Here is a 27,497-nt window from a genome sequence, read left to right as displayed (position 1 = left end):
ACACAATACAATATACAGATGAATTGTACACCTGACACCTATATAATGTTATTAACCAATGTCATCCCAATACAATAAAAAGGAAAAAGGGTTAGGGACACTATTGGAAGTATTAACCTAATAAAACACACAACTTCCTGAATATCAAAAGAAATGTTCAAAAGCAAAGAAAAATAAACAAATTAAGAAATACAGTAAATGTCACCTAATAAACATTGTCACTCGTCTGGTGTTGCTTAGTAGTTGAGCATCAACATGAACCAGAAAGTCATGGTTCCATTCCTGGTCAGGGCACATGTCTGTGGTTGTAGGCTCAATTCCCAGTGTCGGGCGTGCAGGAGGCAGCTGATCAATGCTTCTCTCTCATCATTGATGTTTCTCTCTCTCTCCCTTCCTCTCTGAAATCAACAAAAATATATTTAAACAAAATTAAAGCCCTAGCTGGTTTGGCTCAGTGGATAGAGCATCAGCCGATAGACTAAAGGGCCCTGGGTTCCATTCCGGTCAAGAGCACATGCCTGGGTCATGGGCTCCATCCCCAGGACGGGGTGTGCAGGAGGCAGGTGATCAATGATTCTCTCTAATTGACCTTTCTATATCTCTCTCCCTCTTCCTTTCTCTCCAATATCAATAAAAATATATTTTAAAAATAAACACAATTTTGATATGACAGAGTTGAGACCAAATTTAATAGACCTCTTAGTAATGTGAAGGAAGTTGTCTATTTTTTTAGAAAAATCATTTAAAATGGCTCATAAAGCAAAACATAAATCCATTCTACATATAAGATACTTAAATTGCAGTGATTCAAAAAGCTAAAAGTAAAAAGTTGGACAAAGATTTACCAAGCAAGTGAAGACAATAAGGAAACAGGAGTTGTAACTCTAATAACAAAGCAAATGACCTCCTGAAATTAAATGCGTCAGAAAAGAACACTTCATAAAAGTACCACACTCCACAATGAAGACATGATAGCTCAGAATATCTATGCAACAAATAAAACCACAAGCCATCTACATAAAACAAAATCTATAGGAGATACAATAAGAAAACAGCCTTAGAGATTTTAAAACACCATTCTTATAAAACAGGTTAAGTGGACAAAAATTAAGCAAAAATATAAAAGAGTTAAATGAAAATTAAAAGGTAAATCTTCTACATACATATACACTATACCCTGAGAATAATATATCTTAAGTGCACATGAACTGTTCACAAAAACTCTAAGTATAAAGAATACATCAGTAGTTTCCATAAAATAGAAATATTATAAACAATATTCTCTGTTCACTATGCAATTAACTCTAGATATTGAAAATGAAACCAAAACATAAAAAAAGCCCTTCCCAGTTGAGGAGAGCCTGGCCCGTGAGGCTCAGTGATTGAGTGTCAAACCATTTACAATTCCTGGTCAGGGCACATTACCATGTTGTGGGCTGGATCCCCAGTAGGGGGCGTGCAAGAGGCAGCTGATGATTTTCACCATTGATGCCTGTCTCTCTAAAATCAGTAAGAACTTTTTTTTTGAAAGTATACAGGAGAGTGACACTGAGTTTTACTTTGCAGAGTTTTGGCTTTTGATTAATCTACAAACTAAAAAACTAAATCAAGGAAAAAAATGAAAAACGAAAGCAAATCGAAACAAACAATCTAATGTAATTTCAAATATATACATACGATACCCACAGAGAAAGAAAAAAATTAATCCAAGTAATTTATTAACACAATATTTAACTATATGCCCACAGGACTTGGGCACTAAGGCAGTATATGGGTATAGGAAGAAAGTTGAAAACAAATCCTGAATTTTTTTAAAAAAGCTTTGGTCTGCTTCTTGTAGTTACATAGGTGAGAAATAGTGAAACATTTTGGGGACATTCTGGGGTTGAGCAACTATGCCGATGTGTAAGTCATCGGGAGTGCCCCTCAGAAGAACGTGGTGCTGGAGTGTTTATGGCCGGCCACTTTGACACATCATTGTGGCAAATGTTGTCTGACCTATTGCTTCAACAAACCAGCAGACAAGGAATTGTATATGGGTTAATAAAAAACATGAACTAACAACAAAACCGATATTTTATTAATTAGTTAATAAATTTAACTTATAAATTAAATTTTAAAATTGGTGTAGAAATCAATAGAATATCAGATTTTTAAATTTTTATGTAAATAGATAAAATAGTGATCTTTCACTTCAGAATATTTATGTAAAACTATCAAAATATTTTTATATGAACATAACTAATCATGTTTAAATAGCACTATTAATGATAGACTGTTGTTGAGTTTCCTTCACACACTGAAACATTCACTGTATATACTGCTATATGCTCCCCACAGAATGGATCTTTAAACCACTCACCCTTCTAGTGATTGCTCCAGGCCTCGGTCAGATCAGTGGTGATCACGTTCCGGTGAATGACATTTTGTATTTGGCTTTATTGTAGGACTCAAATGATAAGCACTGCTGGAGTAATTCTGGCGGCGAAGTTCTTGCACAGCTCTCTCCCTAACATAAAAAAGTTTAAAATAAAAGTTTTTAAACTTCATATTCAGAGACATTACCAATACTGTGGTAAAACCGAAGATCAATTCAACCCTCTCGAGATTATCTGTTGTTATCTAAGAAGCAATGCTTCTCAGGTTAAATATTGCAGAGCTTACCATTCAAAGCGCTCTGTCCCGAGCTGTCTTTTGGTGATGTCTAAATCAGCTTCCAGTTGCGTTACAACATTCCTGAACTGGGCCACATCTCTACTCTGGATGGCCCTGTGTAAAAGAATATAAGACCGACTTAAAATATGTCTAGGACTCCTAGGGTACACTGAACCATATTGGCAACGTTTTCTCTTCCGGATCCAAGCCAAATTGTAGTTTTTGTGGAGGTATTGCCAATTTTAGATGTACTAAATGCACAAAGTTAGCCTACTTGGAAAGCTTAAGCTGAGCCAGTCACATTCAGTCAGTTAAAACTCCTCTATATCAGTTTCCCTGTGTTTACATTAAGTAATATTATCTATTATCTATCTAGATTACCTATTTACTACAAATTATTTTTATAAAAGTACTTTGAAGTATTATATGCAAATTGTACAACCAATCAAAACTGGAATTTGTTAGCACCACGACTATTACAATGTTATATGTATTAAATTAACCAAGTGTTTTATATACCTGTACACACTCTCTTCAATGTCACAGGATCTTCGTTAGGACTAAACAATGCCACACACCCCCTGTAACAAGGCACACTATCTTTAGGAAGATAATGATGGAGATTAATGCTGCTTATACAGAACACTCTATCCTTTCTGCTCACTCCCAGGACTGCATTCTAGACTGCTAATATCTAAACTTAGAGGCTAAGAACACAAAAGTTGATCATGTTTACCAGTTCTAAGTGATATTACTTATCAGCCAGTCTAAAATAGAATTTACCCTTTAAGGTGAAGTTTTGGCATACTTCACTAAGGCAGAGTGCCGCCTACCAGCTTGAGAAAGTGATTTTGCATAATGACAGCTGCTATACCTGAAAACAGTTTCTGAAGAAAACTGGCTTTGGCTTTGCAGATTTTGCTTAATCAGAGGCTCCTATGAGCTGATTCCTGAGATCATGATTCCTATCCTCCCCCAGGTACCAACTCAGACAGAAAGGCAGAGTTGAGTCTGGATGAAAAAGTGTTATAGATGAGATAGATAAGAACAGGGACTAAAAGTCTCCAACTCTTTGTGAGAGGTGACCCATTTTAATAACAGAACATTCACTATCCAGGCAGGCATTTCTACCCAAACTTCCAGCCAGGGTCATGGAGTAAGTGGCTAATGGTGCTAGGGTTTCTAAAGCAGCAGCAGCCCAATGGGCATCCACAAAAGTGTGGTGATTGCCTGGGAGAGGTGGCTGGGGTGGGGGTAGGTGGGAGAGAGTATAGGGGGGGATAGTGATTGACAGAGACTTGACTTAGGGTGGTGAACACACAATAGAGAGTACAAATTATGTGTTATAGAATTGTGCACCTGAAACCTGTATAGTTTTGTTAACCATGTCACCCCAATAATTTCAATAAAAAGGAAAATAACTAAAGCCAAAATCAATGCTCTAAGCCAGCGGTTCTCAATCTGTGGGTCGCGAGCCCTTTGGCGGTCGAAAGACCCTTTCACAGAGGTCACCTAAGACCATCCTGCATATCAGATATTTACATTACAATTCATAACAGTAGCAACATTACAGTTATGAAGTAGCAACGAAAATAATTTTATGGTTGGGTCACAACATGAGGAACTGTATTTAAAGGGCCAGAAGGTTGAGCACCACTGCTCTAAGGGAAGTTTTCAATATTTAGTGAATGCAGGAATCCTTCCAGGTACTTAGTATGTACAAGGATAGGTACATAAGGAAATACTGTGTGACAAATGGAAAGGTTAGTTAGCAATATCAGGTGGGTCCATAAATAGAAAACAACTTCTGGTTTCAAAAGTGTTTTTGTGTCTAATCTGGTTATAATATTTCCTAAAGGCAATATTTTTAGGGCAGACATTCTATTATAGCCAAAGCTCTATTGGAAATAATCAACAGAGATGGTCAAACTTAAATAAATTTAGCTAAACATACAATGTAAATAAGAACTAAATCTTAGTCAAATCACAGTATTTCTGACCTTTAGTTTAATTAATGGCAGATTATGGATGCTTTATTAAATTGTGTAAATTCCAACTTTAAAATTCTACTAATCTATAAAGTACCAAAAATTAAAGATATATAACTTTGTTATAATATCATGAACAAACTCACATTTTATTTTCTGCCAAACAAAGGTGTTCTTTAAGAAGCTGAATTTCAGATTCTTTTTCTTGAAGTGCTATCTGAGACTGATATTCTTTGTCTTGATTGGTCACCAGCAAAGCTTCTAGATTCTGTATGGAGATTCTCTCATTTGTCATCTGACTCCTGAGGAGTTCTAGTTCAGAATGAGCATAATCTAACTCATTCTCCATCTGTACAATAGGAATATATCTATACTTACTCCCATTCATTCACTTAACTGATCGATTATCAGAGACTTACAAAATTTCTGTATTCTGTTATAAACTAACAACCCCTTTTAATTTTTTTGATTAGAAATATTGTCCTCCTTACCAGATCTACACACACAGTATCACTTTCCCCAACTCTTTTATCAGAAAATTCATTAATAAGTAATGAGTTATTAATCCCAAACTACAAACCATTTCCATTTCCAGCTTTGGTATTTTTTTATATACTAGAGGCCAGATGCATGAAATTCGTGCAAGAGTAGGCCTTCCTTCCCCCGGCTGCCAGCAATGGCTTCCCTCTGGCACCCAGGACCTGAGATTTCCTCCGGCACCCGGGCTTCCCTCACAGCCCCGGCTTCATCTGGTCTAATTAGCATATTACGCTTTTATTATTATAGACTTCTGTAAGACTGACATGGTAATACTGTGCCTACTACTTTGTACTGAGGCAAGTTACAAACACCTAACACCTTATGAATTGCCATTGCACTCCATTGTTAAGGAAGATAAGAGGTCATTACACATTCTCTCTCTCGCATAAACCCATGGAAAGCTTCATTTTTCAAAGGTTATCTTGAACCTGGAATACATTCTGTAAGCCAAAGTTTCTTCAAAAGGAAGTAAACCAGAGATTACTATTTAAAAACACCCCTACAATTACCTCATAATGCACATTATAATAAATTATATATGCACTTAAAAAGTAAAATGTGAAAAGATAAAACTCTAAGAATAAAGAATTTAATAAAAATTAAATTATTGGGGGAAGGGAAGGTAGATACAGAAAGAAGTTCCTAGACTAGAAAATGATATCTAACAATACAATGGATACATTTTGCAGATAGAAAATCAACAAGGAAACGAACACCTTAATGACACACTAGATCAGATAGATGTAATTGATATCTTTAGAACATTTTACACAAAGCAACAGAATATACATTCTCTTCAAGCACATATGGAACATTTTCAAGGGTAGACCACGTGTTAGTACAAAAAAACAAAAGACTCAATAGATTTGAGAAGATTAAACTCACAGTAAACATCTACTCTGCTCACAGTGGTATGAAACTAGAAATCGATCACAAGAAAAAAAACTGAAAAATACACAAAGACATGGAGGCTAAATAACATGTTACTAAACAATTGGTTAACAATGATATCACGGAAGAAATAAAAAAAATACCTTGAAATAAATGAAAATGAGAGCACAACAACCTAAAATCTATGGGACACAGTGAAAGCAGTCCAAAGAGAGAAATTCATAGCATTACAGGCTTGTCTCAAGAAACAAGAAAAGCTCAAATAAGCAAACTAACTTTATACTTAAAGGAACTTGAAAAAGAATAATGAACAAAGCACACAGTGAGTAGAAGGAAAGGAATATAAGGTTCAGAACAGAAAGAAACAAAATAGAGAAAAAAATACAAGAGATAAATAAAACCAAGAGCTGGTTCTTTGAAAAGATAACCAGACTTAACAAGAAAAAAAAAAATCCAAATAAAATTAGAAATGAAAGAAGAGAACAATTAACACCAAAGAAATACAAAGGAATGTTAGAAAAGATTATGAGCAACTATATGCCAACAAGTTGGACAAACTGGATGAAATGGATAAATTCCTAAAAACATACAATCTTCCAAAACTACAACTAGCAAAATTGAAGCAATAATCAAAAACTCCCAACAAACAAAAGTTCTGGACTAGATGCCTTCACGGTTGAATTTTACCAAACATCTCATAAAAAATAACACTATCCTTTTCAAACTATATTCCATAAATTCATGAGAAGGGAAGATTCCCAAGTTCATTTTAGGAGGCCAGAATGATCTTAATTCCAAAAACCGTATAAAAGGAAAATTACAGGCCAGTATCCCTGATGAACATAGATGCTAAAATCTTCACCAAAATATTAGCAAACTGAACTCATCAATATACTAAAAAATCATAAAGCATTATCAAGTGGGAGTTATCCTAGGAATGCAAGGTTGGTACAATATCCACAAATCAATAAACGTGATATGCCACATAAATAAAATGAAGGATAAAAACAGCATGATCTTATCAAGAGATGCATAAAAAGCTTTTTATAAAATCCAGTGTGAATTTATGATTAAAAAAAATCTCTCAAAGTATAAATACAGAAAACAACCTATAAAATTTTAATAAACAATGTCACCCCAATAAATTTTTGTAAAAAGCATTTGTGCTCCTATATGCATAGTATGGCTAAAGAAATACAAAGTTAACTATGATGGTCTCTGCCCTGAAAATTACAGATTATGGGGATAAACATATATAGATTTTCAAGGCAAAACATGTATGCCAGAAGCATTTTAAAATACAATGAGAATTAGCCTGACAACTTACCCATTAGGATAGCTATTATTTAAAAAATGAAGGATGAAAACTAAAAAATAATATGTGTTTCAGTTATTATAAAATGCATTACTTTTCCCATTTGAAAATGCCAGGTAAAAAGTGTTTTTAAAGAAAAATTAAGGACATAGCATTTGAATTTTTACAGTGAATATCTATTCATAAGTCGTTTTCATCATTAAAATGTTATTGCTTAAAAAATGTTCTTGCTGAAATAAATAATTTAAGGTGAGTTTGACAATACTGGCATATGCTTCATTAATAAAATATTAACAATGCATTCTTACAGGAACCAGCTACATGATTCTCAAATGCAACGCATCCTCCTAACGAACAGTAGACTAACAAAACTAAAATTTCAATAGGATTTGATAATAACAGAAATGTAAATGTGACCAAAATTTGTTGATGCTTTAATTACACTATGCAACTTGTATACATTTATTCCTTTAGGATCTGGTCTCCATTTATCTCTCTAGGTCAGCGGTTCTCAATCTGTGGGTCGCGACCCCTTTGGCGGTCGAAAGACCCTTTCACAGAGGTCGCCTAAGACCATCCTGCATATCAGATATTTACATTAGGATTCATAACAGTAGCAACATTACAGTTATGAAGTAGCAACGAAAATAATTTTATGGTTGGGTCACAACATGAGGAACTGCATTTAAAGGGCCAGAAGGTTGAGAACCACTGGTTTAGATGCATCTCCAGCCATTTCCTCCCAGGTATGTGACACTGGCATGGAAAATTGCTTACTATTCACTGAAGAATCCTTTTTACCTCCATATATTCCCTATGTTGTTGTTCCCTCTGAAGGAAATGCCTCATCTCTTCTACATTCCTTAGCACTTCCTTGTGAACTCCTTCCAACAGCCACAGGCTAAATAGGAACTCCCTGTCTGAAACCTCAAGTATTTATTAGTATAACTTTCATCCCAAATTACTTGCATGTCAATACAAGTAATGAGGGCAGGAGCCTGTATCTTTTGCAGGTTACAGTCACAGCATATTCACAGCAGCAAGCACAATTTCAGGGACAGGTAGATATACTCAACTGAATTACAGTTTAAAAGAACCCAATTAGTAAATAAATTTAGCTTAAAAGAATGTCATTAAAGTTATAACTTAGCTGGATAAACCTCAACCTCATGTGTTCTTAGCTGATTGGTATGTAAATGTGTTTTATAATTCTTCTGGCTAAAAGTAAATATAAAATTAAATACTCAAAGGAGGATTTCTGTTTCGTACTTGAATTGTTCAACTACAGCTGTCAAATTAATCTCTTGGACTTAAAAAATAGAATCTAAAGATGAAAGCCATGGCTTGATGTAATATTTTATTTTTAAAAACTTGCTTTCTAAACTTGCAATAATTTTATAGTAACAGAAATATGAAAAAAATTGTAATGCATTACATACCATTTCAATTTCTTGATCTTTGGCAACCAGCTGTCGATTAAGAATTTCTTTGCTTGAGTCAAGTTTAATACAAAGTTCCCTTGTGGAAGACAAGTCTGCCAGGGCAGACACCTTTTCTAACTGGACCTTCTGAAGCTCCTCTTCCATTTTCACAAGAGACTTATGTAAGGTACAAATCTGGGACTTGTAAGACCTTTCTGCATTCAAGTGCTACAAAAATCACATTACTTTTTAACTTGGAAAAAGACTATGATACAAAACACAAAAGGGGCAATTTTTAAATGAACCTACACTTACAGTATAAGGAATTTTAGATGATAGAGGTAGTAATACATGTCCCAAACACTATGGGAAACATAATTTGAGGTTTCACATTTCTCTATATAAAATCTGTGCGTAAAGAGATCAACGGTCATACTTGGAAAATAACTTTTCCCATTTAAAAGTCTCAGTCCCAAAGTTGGTAGAGATATATACATGTTTGGTCTACAGTTCTGTCTATATTTGCCAGTTTCAATTATTCTATAATATAAATATTATTGTTGTTTTTAAAAACAAAGTGACAAACAAAACATTTGCCACTATTTCATGCACAATACTCATTTTCTAATTCTTGAAAAACATGTTGATATCGGCTATAATATCATAAAATGAGGACTGATACCACTCTAGTACTTCATAATACCAAGGAAAAAAGACTCTGGGCAAATATAAATTAAGAATATATCCATATTATGAAAAAAAGAGTATGTTTTTAAAATGGTAATATGAGATTCAAGTTATATAAACACTTTCAAACATTCAAGATAATTACCTCCTTTTCAGAGGAAAATAAAAAGTCTATGTAAGCTACACTGTCACCTACAGAGAAGTATTTGCTATTATGTGAAGGACAAAACTGAGAGGCAAATAACAAAACTGAGAGGCAAATAAAGACATTTTCCTGCTTTTACAACTCCTTTTATGCTCAAAAAAATTTCTCCTGGAATAAATTATTTGGTCACAATTCACTCCTACCTTTCCCTTCCCTTCCTACCTCACTCACTCTATTTCTCACTCATTCTTAAAATAATTTTCTATTCATCCATTTACCCACCCATCCATTTATCCATCCATTCTTTATTGAGTATATTCTCTGTTCCAGTAAATGTGCCTAAATGCATATCCAATGGTAAGCAAAATGATCTCTGCTCTCATAAAACCTTCAGACAATGAAGGAGTCATGCATCAATCAAATAATCACACAGGTGAATATATTAATCCATATTAAACAACTACTTCTAGAGCAAAACGTGTATAAAAAAAGGAAAGTGACCTAAACTGAGAGAGGCGGGGAAGTTAGAAAAGGTTTTCCTGAGTAAATGGCAGTTGAGCTGAATGAGATCTGAAAGGTGAGTAGATACACCATATACCGTGTGCACTGGGGGGAGAGCCACTTTTCAGGTCAGGAATGCTAAGTGCAAAGCTTTGGAGGGATGTGTAGAGAAGAGGGGAAATGACATACTCCAAGAACAGAGACAAGGTTAGTATGGCTGGAGCTTAGAGACCCCTGGGAAGAGTGATAGGGGATACAACTGAAAAGGTATACAAAACTTACAAGACAGAAAGCTACTCTAAAAATTAGGTGTTTATCCACTGAAAGGTCTTAAAAGAAGGAGGTGATGCAATCAGTTTTGTGTTTTGAAAAGATTACTCTGTGTGTTTCCAGTTCTAAGTAAGTTAGTTGATTAAGAGGAAAACCTTCTCTTAAAGGCTAAGATTAAAATAAAACAAAATATTATTTTTGTAATTCATAAATGTGCTTGCAAGGAAGAAAAATTCTCACACGCCCAAAATGAGAAAACTAACCCAGAGCAGGAAGCAAATGAACATGCTTAAACGTTTAAAAGCCCTAGCTCAGTGGGTAGAGCGTCAGTCTGAGAACTGAAGGTTCCTGGGTTGGATTCCAGTCCAGGGCACATAACTCGGTTGCAGGCTCCTCCCCGGCCCAGGCCCTGATCAAGGCTCGGCAGGAGGCAACCAATCGATGTATTTCTCTCAGATTGATATTTCTCTTTGTCTTTTCCTCTCTCTTCCATTCTCTCTAAAAATCAATGGAAAAATATCCTCAGTGAAGACTTTAAAAAAAAACAGTTTAAAAGACATTAAAGAAAAATTGGAAAGAAGATAGATATGAAGAACTCAAATAGTACTTCTAGAAAGAAAGAAAAAGTAGTCATAAAGGTGAAAAAGTAATGAATATATCTAAGAACAGACTAATAGAGCTAAAGAGGGAAGAATAAACTAAAAGACAGATCACAACACAGCGGAATAAATATATGGAAACTATGATTAAAATGTTAATAAATATTTGGGCTAGAATTCAAAAAAGCAGCCTAGTACAGGCATCAGAACAGGCATATAGATAAATGGAACAGAACAGAGAGCCCAGAAATCAACCCATGCCTTTATGGTCAACTAATATTTGAAAAAGGAGGCAATACAATGGGGTAAAGACAATTTCATCAATAACTGTTGTTGGGAAAATTAGGCACATGCATAAAAATGAAACTAGACCACCAACTTACACCGTACACAAAGAATAAGCTCAGGATGGATAAGACTTAAATGTTAGTTATGAAACCATATAAATTCTAGAAGAAAACATTGGCAGTAAAATACCAGACATCTTTCATAGCAATATTTTTGCTGATATGTCTCACTGAGCAAGGGAAATAATAAACAAGTGGGACTATATCGAACTAAAAAGCTTCTGCACAGCAAAAGCAACCATCAACAAATTGAAAGGGGAACCACTGTACGGGAAAACATTTTGCCAATGGGACATGTGATAAAGGACTTCCTAGTGTTGAGTTGTAGAAGTCCAAATACATAAAGAACTTCCACAACTCAACACCAGGAAGACAATCAATTTAAAAAATGGGTAAAGGACCGAAATGGACACTTCTCCAAAGAGGACATACAGATGGCCAAGAGACATGAAAAAATGCTCAACATCACTAATCACTAGAGAGATGCAAATTAAAACCACAATGAGATGTCACCTCATGCCTGCCAGAATCAACAAATCAACAAATGACAAGTGCTGGTGAGGATGTGGAGAAAAAAGAACCGTAGTGCACTGTTGGTGGGAATGCAGACTGGTCCAGCCACTGTGGAAAACAATATGGAGTTTCCTCAAACTTTAAAAATGGTACTGCCTTTTGACACAGTGATCCCACTTCTGGGAATATAATCTACTGAAACACCAATATGAAAGAGTATATGTATCCCAGTGTTCATAGCAGCATTATCTACAATAGCCAAGATCTGGAAACAGCCCACATGCCCATCAGTAAATCAGTGGATAAAAAAGCTCTGGTACATTTACACCAGGGAAAACTATGCAGCCATAAAAGAGGAAGTCTTACCTTTTGTAACAGCATGGATGGACCTGGAGATTGTTATGCTAAGTGAAATATTAGTCAGTCAGAGAAAGACAAATGTATGATCTCACTACTTACGAACAAAATAGAAACAGAGGCATGGATACATGGAACAGACTTAAAGCTGTCAGAAGGAAGGAGCTGGGAGGATTAGATGAAAGAAGGTAAAGGGATTTGTCAAAAAACATGCATAACCCATAGACAAACAACAGTGTGGTGATGGCCAGAGGAAATGGAGGACAGGGGATGGATGGAGGTGGGCAAGCGGGGGGTGGGGGTGGGGGGGACATCTGGAATAGTGTCAACAATAAAAATAAATTTTTAAAAAAAGAAGCACACGTGTGCGCGCTCACACACACACACAAAGATGCATGGTTTATACTCAGCAATTAGGAGAAGACTACAGCCATAATAGAGATAAACTATATACAAAATCAATCTCAAGTAAATTAAAGATTTAAATGTAAAGGGCAAAATTTCACATACTTTCAGAACTTTTATATGATAATGTAAGAAAATATCCTTCTGGTCTTGGGATAGTAAGAATTTCTTAAAGAAGACATAGGGTAAAAAGTTGACTAATTCCAGCAGCACAAGAATTTAAAACTTCTATTTATATTGCAAGCACAGTGAAAAGGAGAAGATAAGGAGAAGATAACTGTTAATATCTTTAAAAGGATTGTTATAAAGAATATGTATAGTTCTTTTAAATCAATATGAAAAGATAAACAACTCAATAGAAAAATAGGAGAGTTTAAGAAAATTTGTTCCAGAAAATTGAGAGAAAATTCATAAAAGAGGAATCCGGAATGGCCAAGAAACCTGAAAACATCCTCAATTTCACTTATAATCTAGGAAACACACACACAAGTAAAAGCCTGGTAACATCAAATATTGATTATTATTTGAGAAAATGATAACTCCATGATTTCTGGTGGAAGAATAAAACTTTTATAGAGCAATCTGGCACTACTGAGAAGAGTTAAAATTAAACATATCTTGCATCCAGTTATTCCACTTACAGGCATAAACCTGGAGAAATATATATCCAAGGGGAAAGTATAAAGGATGTATGCTGCAGCATTTGATTATTTAAAAAAAAGAAGACGACATTTCCTTCAATATAATACATTTTAAAAAGAAATATTTATACAGTGAATATAGATGCAGTTGTTTAGATGTACACTGTATCAAAATAAACTTCAAAATTATAATATTGAGCAAAAAAATGCAAGTTGCAAATGGATTGCTATAGTATTACTTTTTAAAAACTTAAAGCATACATTATTCATTATCTGTGGGTGATAGATATGTAGAAAAGTATAAACATATGCAAACAAGTTCTACAACTGACAGGAACCTTATACACACTAACTGTGAGGAAAGGAGAAGGGGAAAGGATGAGGAGTTGGATCTTGTAACGTTTTGTTTCTTTAAATAAAGAGAGACTTGGAGCAAATAAGGAAAAATGTAGCATCCTTAAGCTTGGGAGGAGGGCAGAAGCATGTGTTTTATATTACCTGTTTTTGCACTTTTTTGGTGTGTTTGAAATAGTTACTAATTTTAATACATACTACAGATTGTTCTCGTTGTAGGGCAGGTGTTAGATTACAGGAGAACCGGAGTGGGTACAAGAACAGTTATCAGGCTACATTCACAGTATACTGAAGTCATGTTAAGTGTTTGCTTATATATTTAATTAATGGAAAGCCAAACAAAACTCTTAAATGTGATGCAAGATGTACTACAAGCACATTTTCCCAAACTCACCTGCTCGACCTCTCTGTTGAGGGTATCTACCTTTTTAGCGATAAGTTCTAAGTTGAAGGTATTGTTATCTGCCTCTGCTTGCTCAGCCTTATTTTCCAAGTTTTCAGCATCTTCACTGGCTTTTTGGAGTTGGCCCATCTTTTGCCAGTTCTCACATTCCTGAAAAGCAAATCTTAGGTATTACTTTAAAAGATATAAAATGGCCCGGCCGGGTTGCTCAGTGATTGAGCATCAACCTATGAACCAGGAGGTCAATGGTTCGATTTCCAGTCAGGGCACATGCCTGGGTTGCAGGCTCGGTCCCCAGTCGGGGGAGTGCAGAAGGTAGCCAATCAACGATTCTCTCTCATCATTGATGTTTCTGTCTCTCTTTCCTTTCCTCTCTGAAATCAATAAAAAATATTTTTAAAAGATGTAAAATGTTCAATATATAATTAAACATTATTTGCCAGGTTATTGGGAATTTGCTTGCCATGAGAATCATGACCTTGAGCAATCCCACCTACCTACCCTCTCAATTTAGAAAACTGGTCCTCCTGTAATTAACAAAAGGGAGTGGGGTCAGGATCTGCCCAGGACCTCGATGAATATCTCTCTATATAAAAGCCAAGCGACCAGAACGACGGAATGACCAGAATGACCAACGGGCCTGATCAGGGGCTCCCATTGGCTCCCCCAACCCCGATCAAGGATGGGGCTGGATGACCTCCTGCAGCTCCACCCCTGGCTGGCCCAGTGGGCCAACCTCCCATGTTTCCTCCCCCCTGCCGGCCCAGCCTCCACCTGTACACAAATTCATGCACCAGGCCTCTAGTGTTCTTATATTTGCTTCTGTCTTGGCCTGACCATTTTTATCTATCTGTTCCCTTGTTCCTGACAACTTTATGAGTTGTACTGGCTACCGAGCTTCTGACCGCTTGCATATCTTAAGCATCAACTTCTGATAATTCTCTTGACTTAGTACATTTTCTGTCTGAATCCTACTTTTAATTCAGTACCCCAGCTTTAATTTTCTTCATCATGGACTGTTCTATGATCCACTTTTACTCACTGTTCTAATAACTTGCCTTAAATAGCTCAGAAGTACAATATCAAACCTATGTCAATAAATATACATTTAGGTATATATTGGGTATAGAATTACATTTTTAAAACCTTAAAAGTTCTAACATGTCATCCTGACTAAAGTAGGATTTTATTTCTAGAAGAAAACGACTCCACAAATAATATACTATGTTGAATAATCATTTTGAAGCTATATTTAAAAACATATTTTAGTAGTATGGTTTGGCCAATTCTAAAAAGTATTTTATAACTTTGGTAATTAATCTAAAAGGCACTGGATCTCCTTCTTTCCTACCTGTTAATAAACAGTGCATTCCCCCGATCAAAAACAGTGGTCTAAATAAAATAACCAAACAACATCCTACTCTGTAAGGCTTTCAAAACAGATTTAAATTCTCACAAATATAATAAATCATGAGTCTGGCTGAAAGTCAGTTCATATCGCCACCTTGTGACCTGATGTACCTTGACTAACGTGAAGACTGTTAGTTAATATGTTAACAAGCCAAACTACTGTTTTGGCTTTCAAGATTCAGATACTCCAAATGTGCCAGTAGGGACCTGATGGGTATTTTCCATTTTACTTAAAATTACAGTTGTATACAGAGTAGGTACTTGGGAGGTACCTGGTACAATACACATAAACTAAATTTAACCCATATCTATCTTTACTCTCTTTAAGTTTCCGTTGCACTTATTATTTAGGTCATTTTCTTAAAATGGCCTTATAACTTTATGTAATTAGGTATGGATATACAGTCTCCCCAATAACAACTAGGATTCCTCAAAGATAGGAACTCATTTTTATATTAAATTTAGTTTTGTGACTAGGTGATACAGGTTCAAAGTTCAAGTGATGAAAAATAATTGCCATAAAAAGTCTCTCCTGCCCTTTAACCATTTAGTGCCCCTTCCTTGTGGCAACTAAGAAGCCATATTTTACCCTTTCTTTGTATCTGTTCAAAGCAGCCAGAGCAGTCTGGGGTCCAAGATAGGCAACAACATAGAAAAAGTGAAACTGCTTTTTGGTCTTCTCCACTTCTCTCCTCTTTCAAGATGCCTTTGCTTCTTTCTGGACATGTATAGTTAACCCATAATTGTCAACACTAAAATATGGTATGCATTAAAGGAAGGCTTGATTCAGCTCTCCCCATGAGTAGAACTGATCAATAAGTTTAGTGAAAACTCTTAGGGTATCATTAGCAAAGAAGGAAAAAATATATACGTACTTCAGACTTTAATGTATTTTTTAGCTTGTTAACCTCCAAATTAGTATCTTGGACCTTCTGTTTTATATCATTAAGTTCATTATGTGTATCATTCAATTGTTTAGACAGTGCCTATGAAAAAAAGATAGCTGGATTTTACAAAAAAACTTTTTAAAAATAGCTCTATATCAAATACATCATAAATAAATTTTAAAGTAATCATAATATGAAAAGTTAAAGCTAATGTACCTACTATATAAAGCTCATATAAAAAGTGAGAAAATATGTGTCCAAACAGTAAATGGGCAAAGAACCCAAACAGATAATTCACAAAAAGGAAGCTCAAGAGGATAATACTTCAAAAAGTTTAAAAATGTACTAGTAATCTAATGAAGACAATGAAATAGTATTTTATCTATCAAATTAGCAAGGATTTAAAGCTATTCTGTTATACAAGGAATGGACATTTCCATGTATCATTGGAGTAAACATAAATTTATAAAAAGCAAATCTGTGATCTGCTATCTGGTGATATCTCGAGAGACATTTTGAAATACTAATAAGAACAAGAAAGAAAAAAACAAAAAAAAACCAAGAAAAATATATTGCTTTTTGTTGAAGATGGGAGATGGATAATTGCATATTCATTACATTTGAAAATGTCCAATTAAAAAAAACTTCCTAAGTTTTGATTCAGTTTGAAATTAAATCTAATAAGATTTAATGGAAAGGAATGTTCATTAGGCATTGTTTGTTATATTAACAATATTTTTTCACATTAAGTGAATGATGCAGTAAATAATAGTATCTACCTAATGGCATAGCTACAAAGAACATTACATCTCTATGAAAAATGTTGGGAATAATTTTTAATACAAAGAAAAATATTCATCTATAATTAGTGAAGAAAAATCAGGATAAAATACTAAAAATACAGCAACCCAATTTGTTAAAAATCGTGGTATTGAGGGTGACATTTTTTAAGGTTTCTGTTTTCCAAATCTGTGATATGGGTTCTCAATCTGTGGTCTACAGAGGGATCCATCTTCTACCCTGGGCCTATGACCCAAACAAAGGAAAAAAGTACTCTTGAACATATGAAACTTGTTATGATACTAATTTTGTTCTGATTACAAAAAAATGTTTATAAAATGTTAACAAAGCAGGGAAGTGATTATAATACTATAGTAAGCTAACAAGAGCCTACAAAATATTTATCAACTGGTTATGCTGGACTCGCTAATAAGTGCTTTCTATACATATTCTCATTTACTCTCCATTTTTACATATGATATACTGAGATTCAGAGAAGTTAAATGAGGCAAGGGGATTCAAACTCATGTGAGTCTTAAACTTCCCACTCTACTGCCTCCCTATGAGCCAGGAGATCATGGTTCGATTCCTGGTCAGGGCACATGCCCCAGTTGTGGACTCAATCCCCAGTGTGGGGCATGTGGGTGGCAGCCGATCAATGATTCTCTCTCATCATTGATGTTTCCATCTCTCTCTCTCTCTCCCTCTCCCTTCCTCTCTGAAATCAATAAAAATATATTTTAAAAATATAAAATACAGACTTTTATGATGCAAACTAAACATATTGAGAGTGATAGCAAACTGGGGAAATAATTGGGACTGAAGAATTTTCAGAAGGGAAGAAAGCTTTCAAATAAAATTTGACCACTTTTAGTGGTCAATTAAAACTGATACTGGAAAGGAGAACTGTGGATAAAGTGCATTGGCTTAGAGAGGAAGTAATTAATTATAAAAGAAATTTTCCTGAAAAGAATTACAGTGCTAAAGAGAACCAAAAAATGTGGCATAGTTCATGCACTCATACTTAGACAGAATAATAGTCTATCAAATAAATCTATGATTTTATCAAAAGTTTCTTAAGATTTTAATCTTCATTTGTTGAGTACTTCTAAGGTTTAATACAAATCTATTATATCTCCTGTTCCCTCTTTTCCTTAATATTTAACACTTTATGTCTGAGAATCTCATTTAGAAATTATGTGGCATATTGTGTAATAAAGGTAAAAAATGGCTGGTTTCAAAGCCTGAGCTTTTCTACAGAATGAAAGGAGAACCGAGCCTCAGAAGAAATATATATTTTCTTGGAGAAAAAGATACTAGGAACAAATATACCTTGTTTTCTTTTTTAGCTTTAGAAAACTGTTCTTGGAGATTGTCATTCTTACGAGCCCAGATCTCTCTTTTCCTGGCAATCTGAGCCAGTTCATCGTTTGTTTCATCCAACTGGCGGCGCATCCTGGAAATGTCTTGTTTACGCCTAATTAGCACTTCAGTAGACTGCCTATTGCACGAATCAGATAGTACATAAGAGGAGACCTTTTACCAAAACAGAACAACAAATTCTCACATGACAGAAGAGGGACAATTAGCAAGAAAACATTTGAACAAGTTTTAAACATTTAAATTTATAGGAATAAATACTGCAAAGATAGTGCATTGGAGTTTCTCTCTGTTTGCCAACATTTCACAATGAAAAAGAGGATGCTAAATATACATAACAGTCGATGATGAGCTAAGTATTTAAAAACTTGTGACATTCAAATATAAGAAAGCTTTCATCCTACTTCTAGCTGCCATGGCTTAGTCACCTTTGCAGGTTCCTCTTCCTCTGCCCTCTTAAAACTTAGTAGTTCTGAGAGCCTAACTCCTAGCCTTCTGATTCTTCTTACTCTAACCTTCATTCAGACAAATACTATTCATATCCATGGCTCCCAAACCCCATCTATACCCAGATGACTCTGAAATCATTATCTCCTGCCTCAGCCTCTTCCTTAGACTCCAGACTCATATTTAACTGCTTCCAAGACATATCTGCAGGTGTCTTGTAATTCAGAGGAAAATCATCTTTTCCCATACTTTCTACATGTCCAGTATTCATTCCCAGCCCCAAACCTGGCACTTTCCTAGATTTTCTTCCTTGCAAGCACCTGACCCATCTCCCCCCTTCCCAACCCCAATCTATCATCGTTCTTCAGCCTGCGTAATCTTTCTAATGCAAAAATCTCCTCAAAATTCTTTCATGAATTCTTATTTCCCAAAGGATAAAGTCAAGACTCCTTTGTCTGTAACACAGGCCTCTGTGTTTAGCCTTTCCTCCCTCACATCTCCTCTCACACTTTGGGTTCCAACACTCACCTATTTGTCATTCAAGAGGCTCCTGAACATTATCTGAGGTTCTTTATGGTTCTTTGCGATCCTTTCTACCTCGAATGTGCTTTCCTTCCCGTTGCTTGGCAAACACCTTATCCTTTACTTCCCTACACATACTTAGGCCTCCTTCCAACATTAGAAACTTACAAACTCTATACATAACACTACACCCCTTGTTTTTTATTACCTTTTGCCTAGAGCAAAAATAAGTAAAATAGTACTTTGCTCCTAATAAGTATCCAAATTCTTATTGAATAAGTGGTTTACCTTGATGCCTGTTTTGTCTCAGGGATAATATTCTTCCTGTCTGAAATGGCCTTTTCCTTGAAAAGTAATATAAATATGAAATAAAAAAATTATCTATCTTAAACTGTTATTTCAGTTTAAAACATTTACAGAAAACTGCTGGAATTGCCTTCAGAATCAGTTTATGAGCTAGAAAGGGGTATCAACATTTCTCTGCTTTTTGGCACACCTTTAATGTTGTTTGAACAACAAAAACTGAGGGATGGAGATGATCATCCAGCTTTTTTACCAACTCTATATGGTGGTCAATGGCTAAGGACATTGTGAAATGTGCATCTAGTTCTGAACACAACCACAAAGGCAGTTTTAATAGAATAAACATATTGACTCCCACGGTGGCTACCTGAGGTATAAGTTCTGGTGTGCTTTAAAAAGAAATCAGTCCCACTGCTTTATTATCATGTTTCACATTTTGATATTTGAATTAGTTATTGTCAGTGACTGTTAATCACAAACTGATGGGAGAAATAACACATATTTCTAAAGACTACCCTGAAATATTTCAAAATCAGATTTTGTTTCAGCTCTCTAGAAAAAAACACTTGAGAGAACCCTATTATTTGATTAAGATTCAAGTGCAAACATTTCTTTTACACCACAGCTCTCAGAACATACTTTCAGTGTCAAACTCTCTCCACGGGATGCAATATTCTCGGATTTTTTATCCAACCGTGCATGTGGGCATTCCTTTTCTTTAGCCAGATCACTGAAGGTTGCACCAAGAGTGCTAATTTCTTCTTGCCGGGCAATACTTCGCCTTGTAAAATTATCTAAATATGTAATCATAAAGGCATATTTTAAATCAAGATCATTCTTTCCAGTTCAAGCAGATTGAAATATTTTTCAAAGTAAGTTCTGCTATATTATATTTAATGACTAAAAATAAGTACTGTATTCCAAATAAAAACATGGCTTTTATTGTTAGTGATTAAAAACTAAGATGAATCAGGAAATTCTAAATGACTCATAAATGTAAAAGCACAATTAACACATTTGAATAAGAATAGCAAAGGAAAGCTCTATATTTCAAATTCTTAAAGTAGATTTACATGTGTGGTGGGAGAGGAGAGTATATAGGGTGAAGTTGGGTGGAATACTAAAACACCACTCCCCCCCTAACTTTCCCCCCCCTCTACACTAGAATCACTGCTGCATATAAGGTGGTAACTATTAGAGCCTAATAAAATATTCAATTAGGTTATCTTCAGAATCAAATATCTTCTAATATTCTGATTTTCTAAATTTTTCTGATTTTTTTCTAAAAAGTCCTAGATTCGATTTGTGAAAACACTGGCAAGCCAATGTCAATGCCGAAGGCTTAAATTATAGGTACATCATTTAGTGGTTTTCAAGCTGTGTTTTCTCAACCAGCAGCATCAGCATCATCTGGGAACCCAGCCCCATTGAATGACAAATTCTGAGTGGGCAGAGCAATTATGTTTGTTTTTTTTTAATTTTGTTTTATTGCTTAAAGTATTACAAAGAGTATTACATATGTCTCCTTCCCCCCCACCCCCTTTGACATTCCCCCGGCTTCCCCTACCCCCAATGTCTTGTGTCCACTGGTTATGCTTATATGCATGCATACAAGTCCTTTGGTTGATCTCTTACCGCCCCCCCCGTCCTGCCCCCCAACCCTCCCCAGCCTTCCCGCTGTAGTTCGACAGTCTGTTCAATGCTGCTCTGCCTCTGTATCTATTTTTATTCATCAGTTTATAATGGTCTTTATTATCCATAAATGAGTGAGATCATGTGGTATTTTTCTTTCATTGACTGGCTTATTTCACTTAGCATAATGCTCTCCAGTTCCATCCATGCTGTTGCAAATGGTAAGAACTTTTTCTTTTTTACAGCAGCATAGTATTCCATTGTGTAGATGTACCACAGTTTTCTAATCCATTCATCTACTGATGGGCACTTAGGCTGTTTCCAAATCTTTGCTATGGTAAATTGTGCTTCTATGAACATAGGGATGCATATATCCTTTCTGATTGGTGTTTCTGGTTTCTTGGGATATATTCCTAGAAGTGGGATCACTGGGTCAAATGGGCGTTCCATTTTTAACTTTTTGAGGAAACTCCATAGTGGCTGCACCAGTCTGCATTCCCACCAGCAGTGCACAAGTGTTCCCTTTTCTCCGTATCCTCTCCAGCACTTGTCATCTGTTGATTTGTTGATGATAGCCATTCTGACAGGTGTGAGATGATACCACATTGTTGTTTTGATAGAGCAATTATGTTTTAACAAGCACCCCTCCCACATGATTCTAATGCACAACACAGCTTGAGAACCACTTGAGCAAAACGGTAAAGATACAAAAGCCTTGTCCATGTCCTTCTCCAGGAGCCTGGCTCAGTGGTCTGTACTAGCTCTCCAGGGATTCTGACACACACTGAAGCTTAGAACCGCTGGTCTAGAGCTCTACCAGGGAAGCTCTGCTAGATTGGACCTCTAGGCTAATCCCTGTCCACGGCCATCCAGTGCAGCACTAAGAGAGGCAGTATCATATGCCAAGAGGATGATCTATATAGCACCCGAGACTATATCAATTCCCTTTTCCGGGCAGTACTATCTTCCAGGCAAACCACATGTTTTGAGTGTTTAGATATCTGAGTTCATTCCCACTGGCATAAGATAAACACATAAATGAAAGCTCTGAAACAGCTCTAGTACTTCCTAGCTTTAAAAAAAAAAATCCTCAATCTTACATACCACTCAGGCTACGCCCCATTTTTCTGCCACTCTTAGTAGCCAAACTTTATAAGAGACTCTACTCTCTCCTTTCTCTACTTCCTCACTTCCCAGTCACTCCCCAGCCTATTCCATCTTCCACATCCAACACTCTATCTAAACTTTGTGGGTGTTACCAAAACCTCCAACGTGCCAAATCCAATCAACATTTTTTCAACCTTCTCCAAAGCATCTGTTAATTGACACTACCCTCCTTTTTAAAACACTTTGCTCTCTTGTTCCCAAAATAACACTCACTCATGGTTCTACTTCTTTGGCTTCTTCTTACTCAATCCTGGATCCTCTTAAACGTTCCCTCTGTTTTAAAATGGGTTCTTTTATAGTCCTAATCAAAATTTTACTTTACAGTTATAAAAAATATTAAATTATAACCATATTTTCAGAGATCATTGTAAGAAACATAAATATAAGACTTTATAAAAATATTTTCCTCTATAAATCCAAGTAATATCATAGATATAGCCAAATATATGTACATTTTCCACCAAAAGTAATATACATGTGTGCTATATTTCATTACAACTATGAACAAGCCACAGTATCATACAAAAACTTGTAAATTTACAAGTGTTATGCATATTTTAAAGTAACCATACTATAAATTCAATATTGAATCCTGACTTATTTTTACCTACACTTAATATTTAAGAATTTTAAGTCAGAAATTATAAACTGTTGCTGCTTCATTTAGTTATCTCCTCATTGAAAAATGTGAAGCCATGTCTAAGTATTTAAGGTCCTAAATCTAAGTAAAAAGCTTGCTATCAATGAAAAACATATTTCCATGATTGGCTCATAAACTTTTAATTAAGGGGCCTACTTCCAAATTTATCTATGTTATAACTGAAGAGAATAAAACATTTTTCTACGAGACTTAGAGAAAAAGTATTATCAGGAAAAAATAACTCACCGATTTTTTCATTCAAGCGCATAATTTTCCCCTGAGTAGGCTGTAGCTCACATTTTTTCTTTGCAAGATATCGCTGAGTATTAGAAAGATCTTTTTCTGTATTTTCATATAAAAGTCTGTAAATATTTTAATAATAAAACTAATTCTGAAATTTTTATGTTTCATCAATCTCTTAGCTATTTAAATCTAAAAACTTTTAAGAACAACAGTAAACATTTTCCTTTTAGCATTTTCATAAAACCACATGTGCTCTGACCTGGAATCAAACCAGTGACCTCTTGGTGCATGGTACAATGCTTACCAACTGAGCCACACTGGCCAGGCGAATCCCTATTTCTTTAAAGCTCCTCATTTGATTCCAATGTGCAGCCAAGGTTGTTAAGAAGTGCCTCCTAATGCTGCTTAACTCAGTGGGGCAACAAGCAGAAAGTGACAGTGACTTCAGTCCCCCACACTGTGAAGTTCATGTGGCTGACACGATGATTACCCCCAAAGCACCGCTTGACATATCTTATCTCCATGGAAAAAAATATGTTCATAGGCCCAAATCATAAGACATTTGAAAGACCAGCTATTTAAACACACACACAGATTACAGAATGCAACAAGAGCAGATATATTAGGATAAATACATTAAAAATTAAATTAGACTAGTAAACATATTAAAAGAGAAAGATATTAACAATGTGAAAAAAGAATCAAGGAAAAAATATATGATAAGTGTGAAATAAGTATGAGAAATGTAGTAGTTGAAATTAAAAAAATATACATGATGCAAATAGCAGAATATATATATATATATATATATATATATATATATATATATATATATATATGTGTGTGTGTATATATGGTCAATTAATGTTCAACAAATATGTCAAAGAATCCAATGAGAAAGGAAACAACTGGTACTGGAACAACTAGATTGCCATGTGAGAAAAAAGTGAATCTTGACCCCAAGATCACACTATATATAAAAGGCCTAACACAAAAGCTAAAACAATAATGCTTTGGTGAGAAATAAACATACATGTAAAAAGTTTTAACCAATTCTAGCAAATATAATTCAAGAATATATAAAAATTATAATGCATAATGACCAAGGGGAGTTAATTTAGATATACAAAGTTGGTTTACAATCGAATATTAATGTAATTCACCATATTAACTGACTAAAAATAAACAGTAAAAAAAATCATATCAATAGATTCAGAATAGGCATTTGTCAAAATCCAATATCCACCCTTCATGAGAAATCTCAGCAAATTAGGAACAGAAGAGAACATTTTCAACCTGACAATAGGCATCTACAAAGAGCCTACAGCTAAGACCACAATATTGAAAGATTGAACAAAGATGACTGTTCTCATTTTTCTATTCAACATTATACCAGAAATTATAGCCACTGCAATAAGACAAGATTGGATACTTAGATTGGAAAAGAAAAAGTAAAATTCTCTTTATTCACGGACAACACGATAGTCTACAAAAAAATCTATCTACATAATTTTTGTATAATCTACAAAAAAAACTATAATAATAAAAGCGTAATATGCTAATTAGACCAGACATCCTTCCGGATGACCTTCCAGATGAAGCCCGGGCTGGGAGGGAAGCCCGGGTCCCAGGTGCCTGCTGGCGGCCTGAGGGAAGCCAGTGCCAGCAGCCAGGGGAAGGAAGGCCTACTCTTGCACAAATTTTGTGCACCAGGCCTCTAGTCTTAAACAATATGAGTTTAGCAAAATTAAAAAATACAAGAGCAATATACAAAAGTAAATTTTGCTTCTATATACTAGCAAAAAGCAATAGGAAACTTAAATTTATAATAGCATTAAAATATGAAATACTTAGATGTAAATATAACAAAGGGTGTGAAATATTTGTGCACTGAATATTTATAAAACACCGCTGAGAGAAATTTTTAAAGACCTAAATAAATGGAGAGATATTCTGTGTTTATGGATCAAAAGCTCAATATGTTCAACAATTCTTCCAAAATTTATCTATAGGCTCAACATGATTCTCATCAAAATCCCAATAAACATTTTGTAGATGAATGATTCTAATAAATATTATTCTAAAATTTATATGGAAATGTAAAGGGCCTAGGACAGTCAAAACAATTTAAAAATGGAATAAAGTTAGACTTACGGAAAGTCTTACAGACTTACAGTTAAGACTTATTATAAAGCTTCAATTATCAAGACAGAGTGGTATCAACATAAAGATGGAAAAACAGATCAATGAAACAGAATAGAGTTCAGAAATAGACTCACACATATATGGTCAGTCAATTTTTCACTAAGATGCCAAGGCAATTTAAAGGGTGAACGGGTAATCTTAACAAGTAAGAAGCAATGGATACCCATATACAAAAACAAACCTCTACTTTTAATCTCAGACCTTACATACTAGTAAACATTACTTCAAAAAAGGGTCATAGATCTAAATGTAAGAGCTGAAACTATAAAACTGTTAGAACAAAACAATACAACAGTTTATGGTTTCTTTAAAAGTTAAACATATATCCATCATATGGCTTAGTTATTCTATCTACTCTTAGTTATTTATCCAAGAGAAATAAAAACTTACATCCATACAAAGACTCATATAAGAACATTCATAATAGTTTTGTTTTAGCCCCAAATTGCAAACAACCAAAATGTCTACTACCCACGCAATGGAATATTACTCAGTGATAAACAGAAACAAACTCTTGATTATATGCGACAACATGAATAAAACTCAAAATAATTATGGTGAATAAAAGTAGCCTGACAAAAGAATATATACTGTAGGATTTCATTTATATAACACTTTTTCAAAATACAAATTTCTATGACAGAAGCAAATCAATGGTTGCCTAGGGATTAGCAAGGTATGGGAGAGATTACAGAAGGGCATGAGAAACTACTGGGAGTGATGGTTAGGGCCACTATCCTGATTGTGGTGATGGTTTCACGGGTACATATATATCTCAAAACTGACCAAACTGAACACTTTAAATATGTGCAGTTTGCAATAGCCAGTTTGGCTCAATGGACAGAGCATCAATCCACACACTAAAGGGTCACAGGTTCAATTCTGATCAAGGGCACGTACCTTGGTTGTAGGCTTAATCCCCAACTCAAGCCTGGGCACCTGCGGGAGTCAACCAATCCACGTATCTCTCTCACACTGACGTTTCTCCCCTCCCTTCCTCTCTCTCTCTGAAAATGAATTCAATGGAAAAATATCCTTGGGTGAGAATTAACAAAAAAACAAAAACCAAACAAATAAATTTGAAACGTATTGTCAAATATACTTCAATAATACTATTAAAAACAAATGTACACCACCATAGCTGATTTGGCTCAATGGATGGAACGTCGGCCTGTGGATTGAAGGGTACTGGGTTCAATTCCGGTCAAGGGTACATGCCCAGGTTGCAGGCTCGATCCCCAGTGGGGGGCGTGCAGGAGGCAGCCGATCAGTGATTCTCTCTCATCACTGATGTTTCTCTCTCTCTCTCTCTCCCTTCCTCTCTGAAATCAATAAAAATATTTTTTAAAAAATATGTTTATACTTAAAATTAATTTAAAAAACAAACAAAAAAACAAATGTACATCAAAAAATCTCCAATTATATATCTATCTGTTAAAATATTTTAATAAACTACAAAAAGACTTTCGAAAAATCTCTAATGACATGGGAAAATGCTTATTGTATACAATTAAGTGAAATCACTTAAATATATCACTCAATATGATGTCAATTACATAGAAAGCTTATTACATAGAGATAAAAATATCTCTGGTTAGAAACAGACCTACATTAATAAAAGTCTTCCCTGGGTTATGGAATCGTGGGTGATTTAAATTTTCTTTACACTTTTCTCTATTTTCCAAGGGCTTTTTGTTGAGATTGTTTTATTTTATTACTTTTTAAATTTTACCTAAGATTGCAATATCCTTTTAAGCAGCAACTTAAAAAAAAAAATGAAGGGAAGACAACGAGTCAATTTCTATCCTGATAGTGACTCCAATGTATGCACCATAGACCCTTGAAAGAT

General features: G+C 35.0%; 2 protein-coding genes across 2 annotated transcripts in view; one reads left to right on the top strand and one right to left on the bottom strand.

Annotated features, from left to right (window-relative positions):
- The window catches only part of LOC138995884 (membrane cofactor protein-like), a 72,980-nt gene that overhangs the window by 25,603 nt on the left and 19,880 nt on the right, over window positions 1–27,497 (top strand). The window lies entirely within an intron of this gene.
- Window positions 1–27,497, bottom strand: part of LOC138995880 (testis-specific gene 10 protein-like) — a 53,685-nt gene that overhangs the window by 15,195 nt on the left and 10,993 nt on the right. The window contains exons 7-16 of the mRNA XM_070396655.1: window positions 23,447–23,562; window positions 20,401–20,555; window positions 19,747–19,802; window positions 18,442–18,610; window positions 16,318–16,428; window positions 14,024–14,182; window positions 8,829–9,038; window positions 4,790–4,992; window positions 2,665–2,769; window positions 2,363–2,509 (exon numbers count right to left, since the gene is read on the bottom strand). Of these exons, the coding sequence (XP_070252756.1) occupies window positions 2,395–2,509; window positions 2,665–2,769; window positions 4,790–4,992; window positions 8,829–9,038; window positions 14,024–14,182; window positions 16,318–16,428; window positions 18,442–18,610; window positions 19,747–19,802; window positions 20,401–20,555; window positions 23,447–23,562 (1,399 nt within the window). The 3' untranslated portion in view covers window positions 2,363–2,394. The remainder of the gene's footprint in view (window positions 1–2,362; window positions 2,510–2,664; window positions 2,770–4,789; window positions 4,993–8,828; window positions 9,039–14,023; window positions 14,183–16,317; window positions 16,429–18,441; window positions 18,611–19,746; window positions 19,803–20,400; window positions 20,556–23,446; window positions 23,563–27,497) is intronic.

Source organism: Myotis yumanensis, unplaced genomic scaffold (genome assembly GCF_028538775.1).
Source record: "Myotis yumanensis isolate MYYU_CA2020_CCGP unplaced genomic scaffold, mMyoYum1.0.hap1 SCAF_17, whole genome shotgun sequence".
NCBI classification, from domain to species: Eukaryota; Metazoa; Chordata; class Mammalia; order Chiroptera; family Vespertilionidae; genus Myotis; species Myotis yumanensis.
This window is presented reverse-complemented; position numbering and strand designations above follow the sequence as displayed.